General features: G+C 42.4%; 1 protein-coding gene across 5 annotated transcripts in view; it reads right to left on the bottom strand.

The window, feature by feature from the left end:
- Positions 1–4,610: 4,610 nt before the first annotated feature.
- zmp:0000001167 (protein phosphatase 1 regulatory subunit 12A) overlaps positions 4,611–16,835 on the bottom strand; it is a 43,365-nt gene continuing 31,140 nt past the window's right edge. The window contains exons 8-24 of one of the 5 annotated variants that reach the window (XM_038291282.1): positions 13,702–13,895; positions 13,481–13,590; positions 13,204–13,398; positions 12,992–13,074; positions 12,814–12,903; positions 12,520–12,621; positions 11,150–11,251; positions 10,985–11,075; positions 10,749–10,874; positions 10,556–10,658; positions 9,826–9,929; positions 9,697–9,756; positions 9,534–9,620; positions 9,359–9,463; positions 9,233–9,283; positions 8,995–9,045; positions 4,611–5,116 (exon numbers count right to left, since the gene is read on the bottom strand). In XM_038291282.1, the coding sequence (XP_038147210.1) occupies positions 5,078–5,116; positions 8,995–9,045; positions 9,233–9,283; positions 9,359–9,463; positions 9,534–9,620; positions 9,697–9,756; positions 9,826–9,929; positions 10,556–10,658; positions 10,749–10,874; positions 10,985–11,075; positions 11,150–11,251; positions 12,520–12,621; positions 12,814–12,903; positions 12,992–13,074; positions 13,204–13,398; positions 13,481–13,590; positions 13,702–13,895 (1,693 nt within the window). In that variant the 3' untranslated portion in view covers positions 4,611–5,077. Of the gene's footprint in view, positions 5,117–6,797; positions 7,001–8,994; positions 9,046–9,232; positions 9,284–9,358; positions 9,464–9,533; positions 9,621–9,696; positions 9,757–9,825; positions 9,930–10,555; positions 10,659–10,748; positions 10,875–10,984; positions 11,076–11,149; positions 11,252–12,519; positions 12,622–12,813; positions 12,904–12,991; positions 13,075–13,203; positions 13,399–13,480; positions 13,591–13,701; positions 13,896–16,835 lie in introns of those variants that run through there. The other 4 variants (XM_038291280.1, XM_038291281.1, XM_038291283.1 and 1 more) reach the window with 4 other exon arrangements.

Genomic DNA, 16,835 nt, shown 5'->3' with positions numbered 1-16,835 from the left:
TATTTGCACTGGAAAAAATCAAAATCTAGATAAGTCATTTATTTCTTAAAATAAGTGCATTTGTTCTTGAATTGAGGAGATAAGAGTCTTTTTGCCGTTGTAACAAGAGAATTAACATTTAAAATAAGAAAACACAATTGCATTGTTTAATTTCAAGCACATGTTATCCAGTTATCTTATTGTAAGAGTAAAAGAGTAAAAAAAGAGTAAAACTCCTTCCATTGGAAAATTTTCTCATTTATCTACTCACATTAAGGTTAAATACACTTAATTTAACTATTATTTCCTTATTTCTAGATGGTTTTTCCAGGGTGTAAACTACTTTTGTTGATCTATGTCCTGCACTGCAACATTTAAAGTTGTTTTTTCTTCAGTAAAATGCATTTTTTCTTGAATTAAGCAGGTGAGACATTTTGCCAAAGAAATCAAACAATTTACATTTAAAATAAGAAAAAAACAATAACTTTGACTTATTTCAAGTTCATAATATCTAATTATCTTATTTTAAAAGTAAACATATTCATTCCTTTCGCAGATCATCTAATTTACTCCACTTAAGGGTAAATATACGCATTTTAAGAATTCTTACTTATTTTTAGACAGAGGTCTCAAGTAACAAATTACAAATACTTTGAAATTTCAGCTTCTATATTTTACCAAAGGAATTATGTTTTCATTTAAGCTGATTTTCATTATGGACTGTTGGTATTAAAAAAAATAAAAACCATTAAAAAAAATGCATTTCTTTGTGGTTGGACTCGGTGCTGCCCCAACTTGTTGCTCACCACAAACCAAAATAAATAGTTTTTTCAGATGATGCAAAGTTAAATGTGACGCTGTTACCATTAGTCATAAAACTAATAAAATAAAGTCTAAGGAATTTATCATCCAGAATTATAGAAAAATGTTCCTTTAATAGAGTAGAGCAGTAAAGCTTCTTAACAGTTTTTCCTGGAATACTTTTATACTTTAGGTAGTTTTAAAAATGGTACTTTTACACTTTTACTGGAGTAAAAAGCTGAAGTTGATCCTCTAACTTCTATAAAAGTGTTTTTAAACTGTAGGATTTATACTGGAGGAATAAACATGAATACTTTGGACTCGTCTGTTTTTAGACAGTTTTGCAGTGTAGATAATAATAAAAAGCTGAAATAAAATGAGTCAAAGACAAACAGACTGCAGAAATGTCTCAGTGCATCGGCGGCCATGACAGTCAAACCGTGTTGATCTGCATTCTGACATTCTGGGTGGGATTCCCCAGTAAAAAAAGGCAAAAATGTCGCATATATGAGGAGAGGTGATCTTTAGTCCTTTTCTCACATCATTTCGGTCATTTATTAATCAATTAGATTAATAACTTGCTGCTGCATAAAAAAATAAAAAAATCCCCCTTCATTAAATATGAGAAATGTAAAAATAGCTTGGAAATCAAAGTGGTTCATTTATTAAGAGTTATACCAAAAAAAAAACCTCTTTGTTTGTTTTATATATATTCTAGGATATTTAACAATTATTCCTGATATTAAACAGAGGTCTGGTTTGTAATGACGGCTGGACAAAGGTTCTTTGGGGCCCTAAGCAGATTTGGGGGCCCTATAAAGAACATCATCATCTCTAACAGATTTCTTATAGATTTTTTCTTATAGATTTTGGGGAATCTGGAAAAATTTCCCATGTTTAAAAGTCTGAGTTTAAGAGCAATTATTGATATTATTTTCTGGGAAATAAACCAAGCTCAAACACATACAAAATATTTAACTGTTAGCATCAGATTGCAACCACACTGCTAAAAATTACAATCTAAATAAGTCATTTTTTCTGAAAATTAGTGCATTTTTTTCTTAAAATGAGAAGGAAAGTGAGACTCTTTAGCCATAGAACAAGATGATTTACATTTAAAATAAGAAAAATCGAATGCATTGTCTTATTTCAAGTGCATAATATCTAATTATCTTATTTGAAGAGTGGAAATACTAATTCCATCGGCAAACTATCACATTTTCCTGCTCAAATTAAGGGTAAATACGCTTCATTTAAAGATGTTGTACTTATTTCTAGATGTTTTTTCCAGTGCAGGTTACCATAAAAAAAGATTATTCTTAGAACTGTTAAACATGCTTGTTCTCTTTAATATTAAATTTAAAAGTTAAACCTTTTAAAATATTTTTATTAATCTGAAACTTTTCAATAAAATCTAACAATCTGCTCATTCTCAATAAGCATAAAGGAACATTTTAGACTCTGATGTTTCCTTTGAGTTTAGGACGTTGCAGGGGTTAAATGTGCTGCATTGGTTCCCGGCTGTGAATGATTATTTTATTAGATGAGTGGAAGTAGAGCTCCATAAAAGGTGTCCGACCTGCTGCGCTGATTGTGACACAAACAAAGTCAGTGAAAGGTGGTGGTTTCTGTGACGTCCTGCTGCAGCTTTAAAAGCTACAAACTAAAATGCAGTAAAAACTTCAATAAGTTTGAAAAAAAAAAAAAGATTTAACTCTGAAATCAAATCAGAAAGTTTTATTATGGATGTCGACATGTACGGCAGTTTTAGGGCTTAACTGGTTCCCAATGTTACACTATTAGCACTGATCTGCAGCAAAGTGTGAAAGTGGATTAGAATGACCTGCACATCGTATAAATGTGTTAAAACAACCTTTAAATTAAACATTTTCTTTTAGTAAAAAGACAAACATTTTTTTTTACCTGCTTTAATCATCAAGTTTAATGTTTAATATGTTTTTCACACTGCAAAAACGATCTAGAAATAAGCAAAAATATCCTTAATTAAGTGTATTCACCCTTAATCTGAGCAGGTAAATGAGATAGTTTGCCAATGGAATGAGTATTTTTACTCTTAAAATAAGATAATTAGATAATATGCACTTGAAATAAGGCAATGCAATAGTGTTTTCTTATTTTAAGTGTAAATTGTCTTGTTCCATTGACAGAATGTCCCTTTTACCTCCTTAATTCAAGAACAAATGCACTTATTTTAAGAAAAAAAATGACTTATCTAGATTTCGATTTTTTGCAGTGCAGATTTCCTCCTGCAGAAACTCATTTATCTGAATCAGAAGATCTAAAAAATGACGCCCTGAGTCTCTGTTGGTGAAACGTTTTACAGGGTTGAAGGTAAATGGAAGCATTTTCAGTACAAACATTTTTAAAATGATGCAGAAACAGAAATAACTTCTCACAATAAAACACGTCTCGCTTTGACGCCCTATAAAATGTAAAGTTTACTTTAAAACAGTTTTTTCTGTAATATCTTATTTACAGCATGGTGAAAGGTGCTGTTAGCGGTGTCGCTGGGGATTATTCTAAATCTCTCTGAATAAATGGAGTTTAATCTTGGAGATTATGCAGCATTATAGGGTTACTTCTTATAACTCCGTTAGTTCATCTTCATACATCAATAAATCAAAACTGAAAACACAAAACAGCTTGAAATAATCTGCCTGCTGCACTAAATCAGAATGAAACTGTTTTCAATGATTAAAGGACAATGAAAAATAAAAATGTATAGATGTGAGACGCTCTGCTCAGTGGAACTGTGGGTAGTACTGCTGCCTGGCAGTAAGAAGGTTCTGGGTTCGATTCCTGACCTGGGGTCTTTCTGCTTGGACTCTGCATGTTCCCACGGTGGATCTGTGGGTTCTTGAATAAAGTGTGTTTTTTCTTGAATTAAGCAGGTGAGACATTTTCCTAATGAAATAAAACAATTTACATTTAAAATAAAAAAAAACAATTGATTTCAAAATTTCTAGTTCATTTTATCAGATTATCTTAAGAGTAAAAATACTCATTCCTTTGGCAGATCATCTTATTTACTCCACTTAAGGGTAAATATACGCATTTTAAGAATTTGTACTTATTTTTAAACAGAGGTTTCAAGTAAAGAAGTCCAAAGTGAGAGATGTTTCTAGATGCTGGAGCTTGGCCTGTTTTCCAGTGTAGTCCTGTTTCTCTGACTGTGACTAACTGGATGTGCTCTCTTCATCCTCTGACATGGGAGCTGGCTCGGAGCTCGTCTGCCTGGCTGTGTGTTTCCTGGACGGGGCCGCCTGTGGAGCTGGTTGACAGTTGCCTTTTGTATCTATGCTTCTTTTTCTATGTCTGCTTCTGTCTCCTTGAACCCCAGTGGGCCTCAGCAGATGGCCGCTCACACTGAGCCTGGTTCTGCTGGAGGTTTCTTCCTGTTCAAAGGGAGTTTTTCCTCTCCACTGTCGCTACAAGCATGCTTAGTGTGAGGGATTGCTGAAGAGTCAATGAGTCGATGCAATCAGCTGGTTTTCCTTAGATAGAAAACTTTGAATCAATCTGACTGGATGATCTGGTGAACTGGAAAGTGACCTGAGATGACATGATGTGAATTGGAGCTATAGAAATAAACTGATTAGAATTGATAAGTACTTGGTTGCCTTATTTAAGTAGAAATTTCGGCTTCAATATTTTACCAGAGGAATAATTTTTTAATTAAGCTCATTTCCATTTGGGCTGTTGGTATGAAAAATAAAAAAGATCAAAATAATTAGTTTCATCCAGACAATTTCTTTGTGGTCGGACTCGGTGCTGCCCCAACTTGTTGCTCACCACGTACCAAAAATATAAGTTTTTCAAGATGACGCAAAGTTAAATCTGAAACCATTAGTTATAAATTTAAGAAAATGGATGAAAATGCGAATGTTTCCATTTTCCCAGCCGGATAAAAGCAATACATGAGCTGAAACTCTAGGTGGCGCCAGGGAGCCGTTCTGTGCAGCTTCTGGCATCCTGCCGGTTGTCAGAGCCACAGACCATGGGAACAGCAGCACTGTGTCCATATAAGGCTGCAATCCATCCGCTTCCCTCTTCCTCTCCAGCTCCCTTCCTAGGCCTTTCTCAGACCTGAGGGATATTTACAGAGAGCGCCTCGGCTCTTCCTTTTTAGGAGCTTCGCTGCTGTCAGCTCTCCCAGCATCCAGGACAGTTGGTCCATCTCTGCTCTCAGATGGGCCAAACAGATGCTTAACTTGAGCCAGAAGGCCTCAGGTCTCACGCAGCTTTGCCCCAGATGTGCTCCTCCAGCAGCACAGACTCATTTCTGTCCCTCAGACTGCTGAGAGGAATGGTTCACCTGGGAAAAGCAGCAGATTCATGCAACATGCCGTAAATACATCTGTGTAGCTCCGTTTCCTCTTTTAGTCTCAGTTAGTGCAGCAGCTGCGGTTTTCCTTTTTCTCTCAGCCAGGCCGTCTGCTGACCCGCACACAGATCCCACATGATGAGGTCAAACACAGCAGAAAGGAGAAAACTAATCCATGGAGATTACCTACCTTACCTCCTAAGTTCAAGAAAAAAAATGCACTTATTTAAAGAATAAAAGGACTTATTTAGATTTACATGTTTTACAGTCTACAGGAGACAGACCTGGACTTCCTTTACACACTGGAAAAAATAAAAAAAATTAATTTGAGGAGGTAAAGGAGACATTTTGCCAATAGAACAACACAATTTACATTTTAAATAACACCATTGCATTGTCTTATTTCAAGATCTAAATATCTTATTTTAAGAGTTAAAAACACTCATTCCATTGGCAGATCATGTCATTTACCGACTCAAATTAAGGCTAAATCCACTTAATTTAACACATTTCTACTTATTTCTAGATGTTTTTTTCCAGTGCATTATTAGAACCAGGAGGCCTGGATATAAATATTTGCTTCAAAATCGTCTCACGGCTTTTATTACCTTTTTCATACCAAACTTCTTCCTTCCACTAAACTTTCCATTTACAGAAGTGAGGAGGATTCTTTGCTGAGGTCACTGTGGCGCGCCGAATGCAGCGCTAACCGTTAGCTAACGGTCCCATTTTACTTCTTTTTTTGTGACATTAAAATGTTTCAGAACTCGTTTTAATAAACTAATGATGAGGAAACACTATTTTCAAAATTATGATTTATAGAATTAAACCTCATTATTTTTTTACACCGAAGCCTGAAAATAAACAGATTCAAAGTATAAAAGTAAAGAAAAGAATCAAAGAAGAAATCTTCAGAAAACCAGGAAGCTTTGAAAAACACATTTTTATTATTAGGGTGCAGATTCAGTTTCTATTAGAAAACCAACATGTGAAGCAAAGATACGTGGAATTGACTTCAAAATAAGAATATTAAAGATTTAAATATAGAACCATGCTTCTTAGTAAAAGAGGAACTGAAAACAGGAAAATATCATCATTAAAAACTTAATTCTCAGAGGATGATGCTGCTGCTGATTAAATCGTCTCTCTAAGAGCCTGGTGGGGGGGGGGGTAAAGTGCTGTGGTCCGCTGACCTGCTTGGTCTTTAGGAGGAGGGGTCATGTCTGTGATACAGGATCAAACTAAAGATGCAGGAGGTGCACAGGTGGAGAGAGGTAGGTGGGTTTAAACACTTGCATGTGGCAGCAAAAAAAAAAACCAACAGAGCTTCACCGGCGTCCCCCCCCCCCACGCCTTCACGCCACGGCGTAACACCACAGAAGAAGAACACACCCAAACACTGGGACCCGGTGAGGGGAAACCTTCTCAACGTGTGACGTGTTCACAAAGAATAAATACAAGGTGGGCGCTTTAAGGACGACACCATGGGGTGCGCTTTGTGGACTGGAAGAAAGGAGGCGTTGGCGGGCCTCAGGGCGCCACGGCGGAGAGTCGCAGGACGGCGTCATGGAGGGAGAGCCGCCCGGCTGTAAGGTGACAGCCGGGCGCTCCGGCGTTTCAATCCAAGTGAAGCTGCAGTGCTGATGTGCGTAGAACTCCCCCCCCCCCCCCCCCCCCCCCCCCCGCCGTCCCCTGCTTTTTGGCACGGAAAGGAATGTATGGAAGCGGCGGGACGGATGAAAGGGGACGGGTTGGGGGGGCGTGTCCCTGGTGGTCGTCTCTCTCAGTCTATTTGGAGAGTTTGCTGATGACGCGGATCAGAGCTCCGTTTTCATCTTTAAGACGTTGGTTGTCGGCTCTCAGGTCGACCAGAACCTGCAGGATTAAAGCTCAGGTTAGAATCAGGAAGCATCGCCGCCGCGCTGCAGACTCCCCTCCTACTGGAGAGGAAAACATCCGCTAACGGATCCCAGGACCTTAAATCCCTAACAACAGTCCTTTACAATATAGAATAATAAACCCATATGAAAATAAAGCCGCAACATTTTTGCACTTTTCAGGCCGATTCTCCAGTCGTGCGAGAATCTTTCCATCGCGCCGACTTTCAGCCTGTAGCATAGGGGGGGTAACGGCCTGGTTATCCTCCCCCAGCAGCGCGTCGCAGATATTTTTGATTTATGTCCAATATATTGAAGCATGGTCTGCGCTGTTATTCCACGCCACAACGCCAGAGGGCAAAGTTTTAACAACTTCTATCAGTCTTTTCGGTTGAACATTTCAAAAGTGTTCAGCCGAATGAAAACACAAACAGTCAGTGACGTACTCCAAGGTGTTGATGTCACCATAAGAGCAAACATTAGCATGAACTAGCAGAGATCTCGCATAGCGCTCCTTTAACACCTGAACAAAGCAACTGGTCCGACTTTTTAATCTCCATTCCGATGTTTTTCCATGAATCACTGACTGCGTATAGAGAGGCTCCGACTAGGCAGGCTGAGCAGATCTATTCAGATTATTTCTGTCTCTGTGCTTTACACACATTAAAAAACGTTCCCACTTGGACAGATCATGAAAAGTTAAGCTAACAATTATAAAATGAAAATCATTGGAACATTCTATAAAGCAAAGCTCTACTTAAGTCTGCGGCATCTAGAACCAGAACAGATAGAGAGTGTTCATCTATTAAAAACATAATGAGATCTACGTCTAAAGACGTTTTTGCTCCAGTCTGTCCTGCTCACTATAAACAAGATGTGCGACTCCAAACTGACTCCTTCCCCGTCAGATTAACAGATTTTATTTGGGATTTTCCTCCAAAGCGGATGTTTGATCTATCTCTATAGTTCTGCTGCTATAGGCTTAGACTGCTAGAGGACATAGGGACCCCTTTTTCATCATTCTGCTTCATTCTATCTCTATTCTCCCACTCTGCAGAATCTGTTAGTTCAATCTCTAACGTTCTGCTCTCTCTGCTTTTTCTCATAGTAGCTTCATCTGGTCTGTTCCTGTTTGGCTGTGACTCCATCCTGGAGAGAAATATCAGCTGTGCTGCTGCCATCAACACCTTTGTTTCTAGATGTTGGAGCTCGGCCTGTTTTCCAGTGTAGTCCTGTTTCTCTGACTGTGACTAACTGGATGTGCTCTCTTCATCCTCTGACATGGGAGCTGGCTCGGAGCTCGTCTGCCTGGCTGTGTGTTTCCTGGACGGGGCCGCCTGTGGAGCTGGTTGCCTTTTGTATCTATGCTTCTTTTTCTATGTCTGCTTCTGTCTCCTTGAACCCCAGTGGGCCTCAGCAGATGGCCGCTTACACTGAGCCTGGTTCTGCTGGAGGTTTCTTCCTGTTCAAAGGGAGTTTTTCCTCTCCACTGTCGCTACAAGCATGCTTAGTGTGAGGGATTGCTGAAGAGTCAATGAGTCGATGCAATCAGCTGGTTTTCCTTAGATAGAAAACTTTGAATCAATCTGACTGGATGATCTGGTTGATCTGGATCTATAAAGTGACATGAGATGACATGATGGGAATTGGCGCTATAGATATATAATGAATAGAACTGAAAACAGGCCATCTTGGAGCTCCAGAGAGTAGAAGTGTTTTCCTTGTGGTTCATGAATCCTCCTAATTAAATATGTAGCAAACATCCAAAGTTAGAAACAAACATCGCCATTAATAATAATTTCACGGTTTTACTGTTAAAGCCTCATAAATGCAAACTTCACACAGATGCAAAGATCGTGGCGTTCTAAAGTCAAAGCGTTCTCCGATTAGACGCTGGTAAAGCTGCTGGCAGGTGGCCGCCGCATCACACGGCGAGCGGCGGCTCTGCAGCCAGACTGAGCAGAGCGTCATGCAAAGAGGAGCGGCCCTCACCTTTAGCTCCTCCTCCAGCTCTGCCATGCGCCGCTCCAACATCCTCCGGTCCTGGCGTCCGAAAACACCGTAAGGAGATGGGGGACCGGAGGGGAGGGGGGGAGAAGGAAGACAGAAGTTGAGTGAAAACAAGTGAGGAAGTGGTTGAAGTGGAGGCAGAGGAGTGTGAGACGGCTGTGGTGGCGCAGTGAGGCAACCAAAACTAAAACCAGGCAACACTGAGGGAGGGGGGGGTTACCTTCCTCTCTAGCTCCAGCAGCGCTGAGCAGTCGGTGAGGCGCTCTTGTCTCTGTTGGGGAAAGAAGCGGCTTCATAAATAAGAGCTGCAGGTTTGAAAGCAGGAAAAGCTGCAGCTCTTCATCACCTGCGCCGCCTTCTCCACCTCCAGCCGAGTCTGGCTGATGATCCTCTGGGTGTCCTGCAGCTGCGACTGGAGCTGACTGTTTTCCCTCGACACCTCCTCAAACAGCTGCCACGCACACATCCATTAGTGAGTCAGATATGAGCACATGGCCTCATGGCCACCTCCTGCTGCTCACCTTTTTATAATCTTTAGCCTCTGATCCCTCTCTCTGGGTGCGGCTGTTATACAAGCTGTCCAACCTTGAACTGGTGTCTTTGTCTTTCTGCACAGAGGGAGAAAATGTCAATACAGCTGCTGGTTGAGTGGAGCGCTCTTTGATGACACACATGAGGGGCAACCTGTGGATCCGGCCCACTCCCTGAGAACTCCTCCTCTGCGGCGGGCTGGACGTCTTCGCCCTGCAGGAGATCAACAGGTTTTGTAGCCGCTGCAGGTTTTTAGTTTGTGGTTTAGAGGAGGATGGTTACCTCTCCGCTCCGCTGCGCCTTCCTCCTGGCCCGAGCCTGACGCCTCTCCCTGCGCTCTCTGTCCCATCTTTCAGTCTCGCTCTCTCCTGTAATGGACTCAACATCTGAGCAGAACCACACAGAAACAAAACAAAAATAATTCAGATTAATTAACCCTTTATAGGGCCAGTTTCATCATTAGCATCATTGTCTCCCTTTTATCTCCTCTTTCTTTCATCTTTTCTCATTTTTCCTGTTTTTCCTTTCCTGTTCTACTTCCATTGCAGTGTCCTCTTAATCTGTAACACTCCCTGCATAATTATAATAAAGTTATTTATATGCATTAATCCAGCGGAACACTATGGCGATAGCCGTACTGCTCCACTGGAGAAAGGAAAATCTGTTGGGTTCATTTTGACATCAAGACAATTATTAATTAATTTTTCTTATCGCCACATTGTCAAACAGGACACTGTTAAAAAAACAACAACAAATGGACCCCCCCTCAAGTTGGAAAAAAAATAAATAAAAAAGCTAATTGAAAAGTTAAAAATCAAAGTTAAAAATTGAATCTGAGTGGTATTCAGTGTTGAATGTTTAAAGCTATGGATAATTATTGGTTTCAGAAAAACTGCGGTTAAATACAATAGATACATTTTTTGCAATAGTTGAAAAACCTGCGTTGTTTCTTGGTTTACGGTGTAAAATCAGATTAAAATGATTAGACCTTTGGGAATGTGCAGATGCTAACCTTTCCTTTCAGATGCCTCGGGGCGAGCAGAGCCGGCAGGCTGCGTCAGACCCAGCAGGTCTGACTTCTGCAGGCTGGCTATACGAGATCTCCAGCTGACTTCCTGCAAAGCAACAACGTTCTGCTCTGCATCATAACAAAAACATGATCCGCCCCACAGAACAGGCTCCTAAGTATTTAATAGGTCCTTTACCCCTTCGTCTGCCTTCTTCTGTTTGGCTTCCTTCTCTTCTTCCTCGTTCTTTTCTCTCCCTTTGCCCTCCGTCTTTGTGGTTTTGATCGTTTTCTCTGCTTCCTGCAAGTCTGTCAGTGTAACCCCCTTAGAAGTAAAAAAATAAAGATGAGTGAGACACGAGCGTCCATCATGAGGTTCCCCAGCAGGGGGCACGGGGGCACGGGAGCAGGGGGCACGGGAGCGCGCGGATCTACCTGGGTGGAGCGTCGGGACTGCCTGGCGTGGCGGGAGCGGGCTTTCCTCTGGGCCTCTGCTTCCTCGTCTCGTACGGGAGTCAGATACGACCTGCAGGAGTCAGAAAGCCTTTCAGTGACAGATCTGCGCCGCCATCTTTCTCCAGCTAGATGGTCGATTCTTACTTGCGCCTCTGTTTGCCCTCCTGGTCGCCTGTCGTCAAGCTTTGAGAAACGGAGGTGTTGGTGGACGGCGGCTCTTTCTTCTCCATCTGTTCCTGAGGATTCCTTTAGAACAAGTTTATTTATGTTATAAATGAAAATTTAAATGCTTAATATCCACCAATTAAACCTTTAAATAAATAAAAAATAAAGATGGTTAGAGTAGATGGGGTAATAATCCCTGGAACATGAAGACGTGTTTAAATAAAAAGTAGTCGATTCTGTTAGCAAACTAAAGTCTGCATTAGGGATGCAGGATATTGGGATTTTGGCCGATATCCGATATTTTAAAACTCATGTAGCCGATAAACGATATCGATACCGATGTTAAAGCTGGACAAAAATAAGTAGTCATTGAAAATAGCAGTTTTGTTATCCATTTCTGACACTTTGAAAAATAATATACTCAAATATATTTTCATATGCTGATATCAAATAGATTTTTAAAAACGCGGTATCGATCTATTTTACTTTCAAAATCTGGTGAAATTTCATTGTTCTGTTACAAACTCTCGTGATATTTTGAAAATTCTTGTGAGATTTTGTTAGTAAAATAGATCGATACCGCGTCAATATATCAACATATAAAAATATGGCAACATTTGGTGAATTTTCGGGGGATTTCGTAGCATAACGATGACATATAGCAATATTTCATTAGTAAAAGAGATTGATATGGTGTTTTTAAATGGCAATATATCAGCATATGAAGATATTGGGATATTTTAATGGATCAATATTTTTTCCCTCGTCTTTAGAAGTTTTTAAGTCTGTAAAAAAGAAGTTTTTGAGGAAGAAGAAGAAGTAGTATTTATTATTTTTTTTTAGACTTTAGAAACTCAGAAGCTGATCAAATATCGGGTTAAATATCGGTGGGGTGGCCGATGTCCGATATTCAGTTTTAAGGCCGATACCGATAGGGGGCCGATTATATCGTGCATCCCTAGTCTGCATGAATCAGAGTAACCACGCTGGACGGAACTGAGGCAAAAAATGAAAAATGGTGGAATGAACGGGACCAAAGTTAAAGCTTTTTAAATAACGATTGGAGAATTGCAGGCAGACTAGAGATGATTGCAGAGCTCCTTTGAATAACTCTACAGCTTCCCTGTTTTTCAGCGCTTCCTGCAGTGATTACCTGGCTCTAACAGTTACTGTGTTCATGTTAGGTTTTTGGTTTTCCTGCCTTAACATTGATGCTGGAGCTACACATTCCTAACATTCAGCTGCTCCTCTTTCACACACTTTAGCTTCTTTATGTCCCCATTTTAGGCATTAAAAAAGCATAACAATCACAAACTCCAAGCCACAGAACAATAGTTCAGATAAAATACCTCTGAGCTAACAGACTATTAAGGCGGCTGAGTCCAGCAGAGCTGGTTCCTGTACTTGATGAGGTCAAGTTGGCGTCATCCAGTCTCTTCGTGTAAGACGAGCTGGTAGCAGGACAGAGTAGGAAGAGGTTAACGAAAGCACATTTTTCACAGCAACACGTTCATATGAACTAACATTTGCAGCTGTGGAGGGAAGGAGGAGGGCGCCGTTATGAGCCGCGGCGATGCGACCACAATCACACACACACAGCAAAGCAGAGACGTAGACATCAGGCGGTGAGCAGAGCGACTGACCTGTGCAGCAAAGATGGCGTGGAGCTAGTGAACTCATTCCCTAACTGACTATGAAGTCGCCGAGTGTAAGACGAGCTACGGCTTAGCCAGCTAAGAGAGGGAGAGGGAGACAGGGTGACAGGGGCATACAGGCAGTGACTCAGACTCTTCCTCTCTATGGAAGACGGTTAAATCCCACCTGCTGGAGCCGTCAGAGCTGTTATCTGGAATACTGAAGAGTCTCCGTGTCGGAGTTGGCGGCACACGAGCGAGCCTTGGCTCCTGGAAGACAAAAGAGGGAGGCTTTGGTGTGTTTATCTGTTATTTATGAAGCTGAGCGAGTGGAGGCCATAAAAGAAGCTTTTATTTGGCCCGTGGCGTTCTTGCTGAGATAAAATAAGGAGTGCGTACCTTGGTGTTGGCCTCAGAGCTGAGGCGCGGGCTGGAGGCGGAGCGGTTCATTCTGAGTCCAGACTCTGTGGCCCTGCTTGGGTCCTGGATGGAGTCTGAGAGCCCAGCTGAGCCCAGGGTCACCGAGCTGCCCGCCTTCCTCAGGGACGTCCTCCATGAGCCCGGAGACTCGGTGGCCGGAGGATTACTTGGTTCCTGCAGGACATGCACAAGTCCTTTATAACTCCAGAAAAGCACATGGAGCAGTTGAAATCCCAGCGGCGTCTTCACACTCTACCTTTTTCCCCTGGCTTGCAGTGGTACTCCCCGACATGGAGGTAGACAGCATGCTGCTGGTGTTTCGCTTGTTGTTTAAGTTGTTTATGATTTCTCTATTTTTAGCTTTCTCTGAAACAGCACAAGTAAGAGCAGGTTAAACATCTGATGCAGCAGTACTGCCTGCGTGCCTTTTAGCACAGACATCCCAGAGTCCAAACTAAACAAGCAGCTCCCCCTCACCGGACTCGGCGTCGCTCTCCGACTCGCTCTCCTCCTCTGAGCTGGAGCTGCTGGAGGACTTCGCCTGGCTCTGCCCCGTATGGCCTTCCTCCTCATCATCCTCGGCCGGACTACTGGGCAGGGCAGGAGGCGGGTGCTTCTCCCGCTCATGGATGCCTATCTTCTCCTTGCTGCTCATGCGAGAGATAGATGTCCTGCAGGGAGGGGGCGGAGCCCAAAGTGGGGAGGGACGACAGGTAGCGTGCAGGGAGCTGATCAGTGAGGCGAACGAAAAGCAGCCGCTGAAAGCCAGCAAGCACCACTCAGCGCATCAGCAGGCGGAGCAGCTGGGCCCTTTATCCAACGCATTTTGTAGAGTCCTCAACACATTTTTATCTTAAACTTTAAAATACCTTTTTTAATTTTCATTGGCTCAAAAAGAAAAGAGCGGCAACAAAAAAGCCAAAACATTGTCGCCTCCCAGCGTCAGCAGCAGCCATTCAAAATGGGCCTTCCCAGTCTAACACCAGCTGAACAGCAGCCCACTTCCCACCAATCCCAGCTAAACCTACACCACCTTCCAGCCACTGCAGTGACCCCCCCCCGCATGTTTTTACTCTGATTCCCCCCCTTCACTGAATTACAGGGTCTGACCAGCAGATGGCGCTTCTCTTTAGATCATAATGTCGAGAAATCATGACAGAAAGAATATTTTACTACAAAGATTGATTGAAGGGGACCAACCAAGGACCAACCAACGACCAGCCAAGGACCAACCAAGGACCCATCAAGGACCAGCCAAGGACCAACCAACGACCAGCCAAGGACCAACCAAGGACCAACCAAGGACCCATCAAGGACCAGCCAAGGACCAACCAATGACCAGCCAAGGACCAACCAAGGACCCATCAAAGACCAGCCAAGGACCAGCCAAGGACCAACCAATGACCAACCAATGACCAACCAAGGACCAACCAAGGACCCATCAAGGACCAGCCAATGACCAACCAAGGACCAACCAAGGACCCATCAAGGACCAGCCAAGGACCAACCAATGACCAACCAATGACCAACCAAGGACCAACCAAGGACCCATCAAGGACCAGCCAATGACCAGCCAATGACCAGCCAAGGACCAACCAAGGACCAACCAAGGACCAACCAACGACCAGCTAAGGACCAACCAACGACCAGCCAAGGACCAACCAAGGACCAACCAAGGACCAACCAAGGACCAACCAAGGACCAACCAACGACCAGCCAAGGACCAACCAAGGACCAACCAATGACCAACCAAGGACCCATCAAGGACCAGCCAAGGACCAACCAATGACCAGCCAAGGACCAACCAAGGACCAACCAAGGACCAACCAACGACCAGCTAAGGACCAACCAACGACCAGCCAAGGACCAACCAAGGACCAACCAATGACCAACCAAGGACCCATCAAGGACCAGCCAAGGACCAACCAATGACCAGCCAAGGACCAACCAAGGACCCATCAAAGACCAGCCAAGGACCAGCCAAGGACCAACCAATGACCAGCCAAGGACCAACCAAGGACCCATCAAAGACCAGCCAAGGACCAGCCAAGGACCAACCAATGACCAACCAATGACCAGCCAAGGACCAACCAAGGACCAACCAAGGACCCATCAAGGACCAGCCAATGACCAGCCAATGACCAGCCAAGGGACCATTATGGAAAGTGGGGAAAGCGTCTCACGAAGGAAGAAATAACCCCCCCCCTCCCATATCTAGTACTTGTGTTTTTCCAGGACAGCTCCCAGTGAGGTTACTGTGGCCAATGGGATGTTAGATTTCCACCACATATATCATCTGACCAGATTTAGCCTAATGCGGCTCCAGGATGAGATTAGGATCCAGTCTGATCTCTGCTTGGTTTGGATGTCAAAGCTGAAGGTGTTTTGAAGCTTGTTTTATTTTCTAGTTGGGTCCTCACAAAGTAGAAAAGTTCCTAACCCCATTTTATTTAGTTAAAATTATATCAAATTTGAGAATAAAACTGATGTACCCCTTGCAATGCACTCGCGGACCACTAGGGGTACGTGTACCCTGGGTTGGGAATCACTGCCATGTTGGTCAATTATTAGTCGTCTCCTACTCTTTGCTTTATAGATACTGAGATAAGTTGAGCTTATTTCTAAGTTTTTAATAAAGAGAAAAAGTTGCATCTGATTTGCTCCACTTTGAGCAGTTCTATCATCTAAAATACGATAAGATTTGTGGTTATAGCAGGACGTATTGATTCTGCTGTAACGCACTGAACACAGAGATTCACATTATATACGGTAAATAAAGATTTTAGTTCAAATACTTTCAAAATGGAGCTTCTTGGAAACTCTAAAGGTTCAGAAGTTAAATTAAATTTTTAAAGATATCCCTTCCTTAGTCGAGTCGGCGGACAGTATAATTACAATGGTGTAGATGTTACTGAGCCGTTATAACTGAGAAGAGTTGAAATGAAAGAACAGTGTGTGCAGATGCTGCACTATAAACAGCAGCCTTGGAGAGAGAGCTGAGTGGTTTGGGAAGTAATTCCTGTCCTGATTCAAAGCACTGATGTTGGAAAAAAAAGGGACAAAATATTGAGAGTAAAGTGGTGTGTGGACAGACAGAGGGTCTCTTCTCCATCTTTACATGATTATAGAAAGACGGGGACATTTTCAAAGGAGAAAACCCATGAAGACAAGCATGTTATTCACAATCTTTTATATATTTAGTCATTGCAGAGAGATAACTGTAAATCTGTCATTTGTTGCAGTGGTGGGCGGTCAGAGCCTTAAAGGCCTTCAATGCTAAAACCAATCAGAAACACTAACTTTCATTCACAAACTAAACCTTTCATTTTCTTCTATCCAGCTTTATTCATTTATTCCAAACAATCCCTTCTCTTAGTTTTGTAGCATTTCTCTTGGCTGCGCTGCTTCCATTATATTTATGTGGTTCTTATATTTTTTGTCCAATCAGATTTCAGCCTCTGTGTGTTGCTATGTCAATCTAATCTGCCTTCAGAACCAGCAGTGCTGCTGATCTTACCTTAGAGTCGTAGGGAATCGGTCGTTCCAACCGTTGCATTTCCGAATTCTCCCGAGTGGTGCACGACTTTACACGAGTGAATAAAGTGAATGTG

This window comes from Cyprinodon tularosa, unplaced genomic scaffold (genome assembly GCF_016077235.1).
Source record: "Cyprinodon tularosa strain WSP-4 unplaced genomic scaffold, ASM1607723v1 ctg298, whole genome shotgun sequence".
NCBI lineage: Eukaryota > Metazoa > Chordata > Actinopteri > Cyprinodontiformes > Cyprinodontidae > Cyprinodon > Cyprinodon tularosa.
This window is presented reverse-complemented; position numbering and strand designations above follow the sequence as displayed.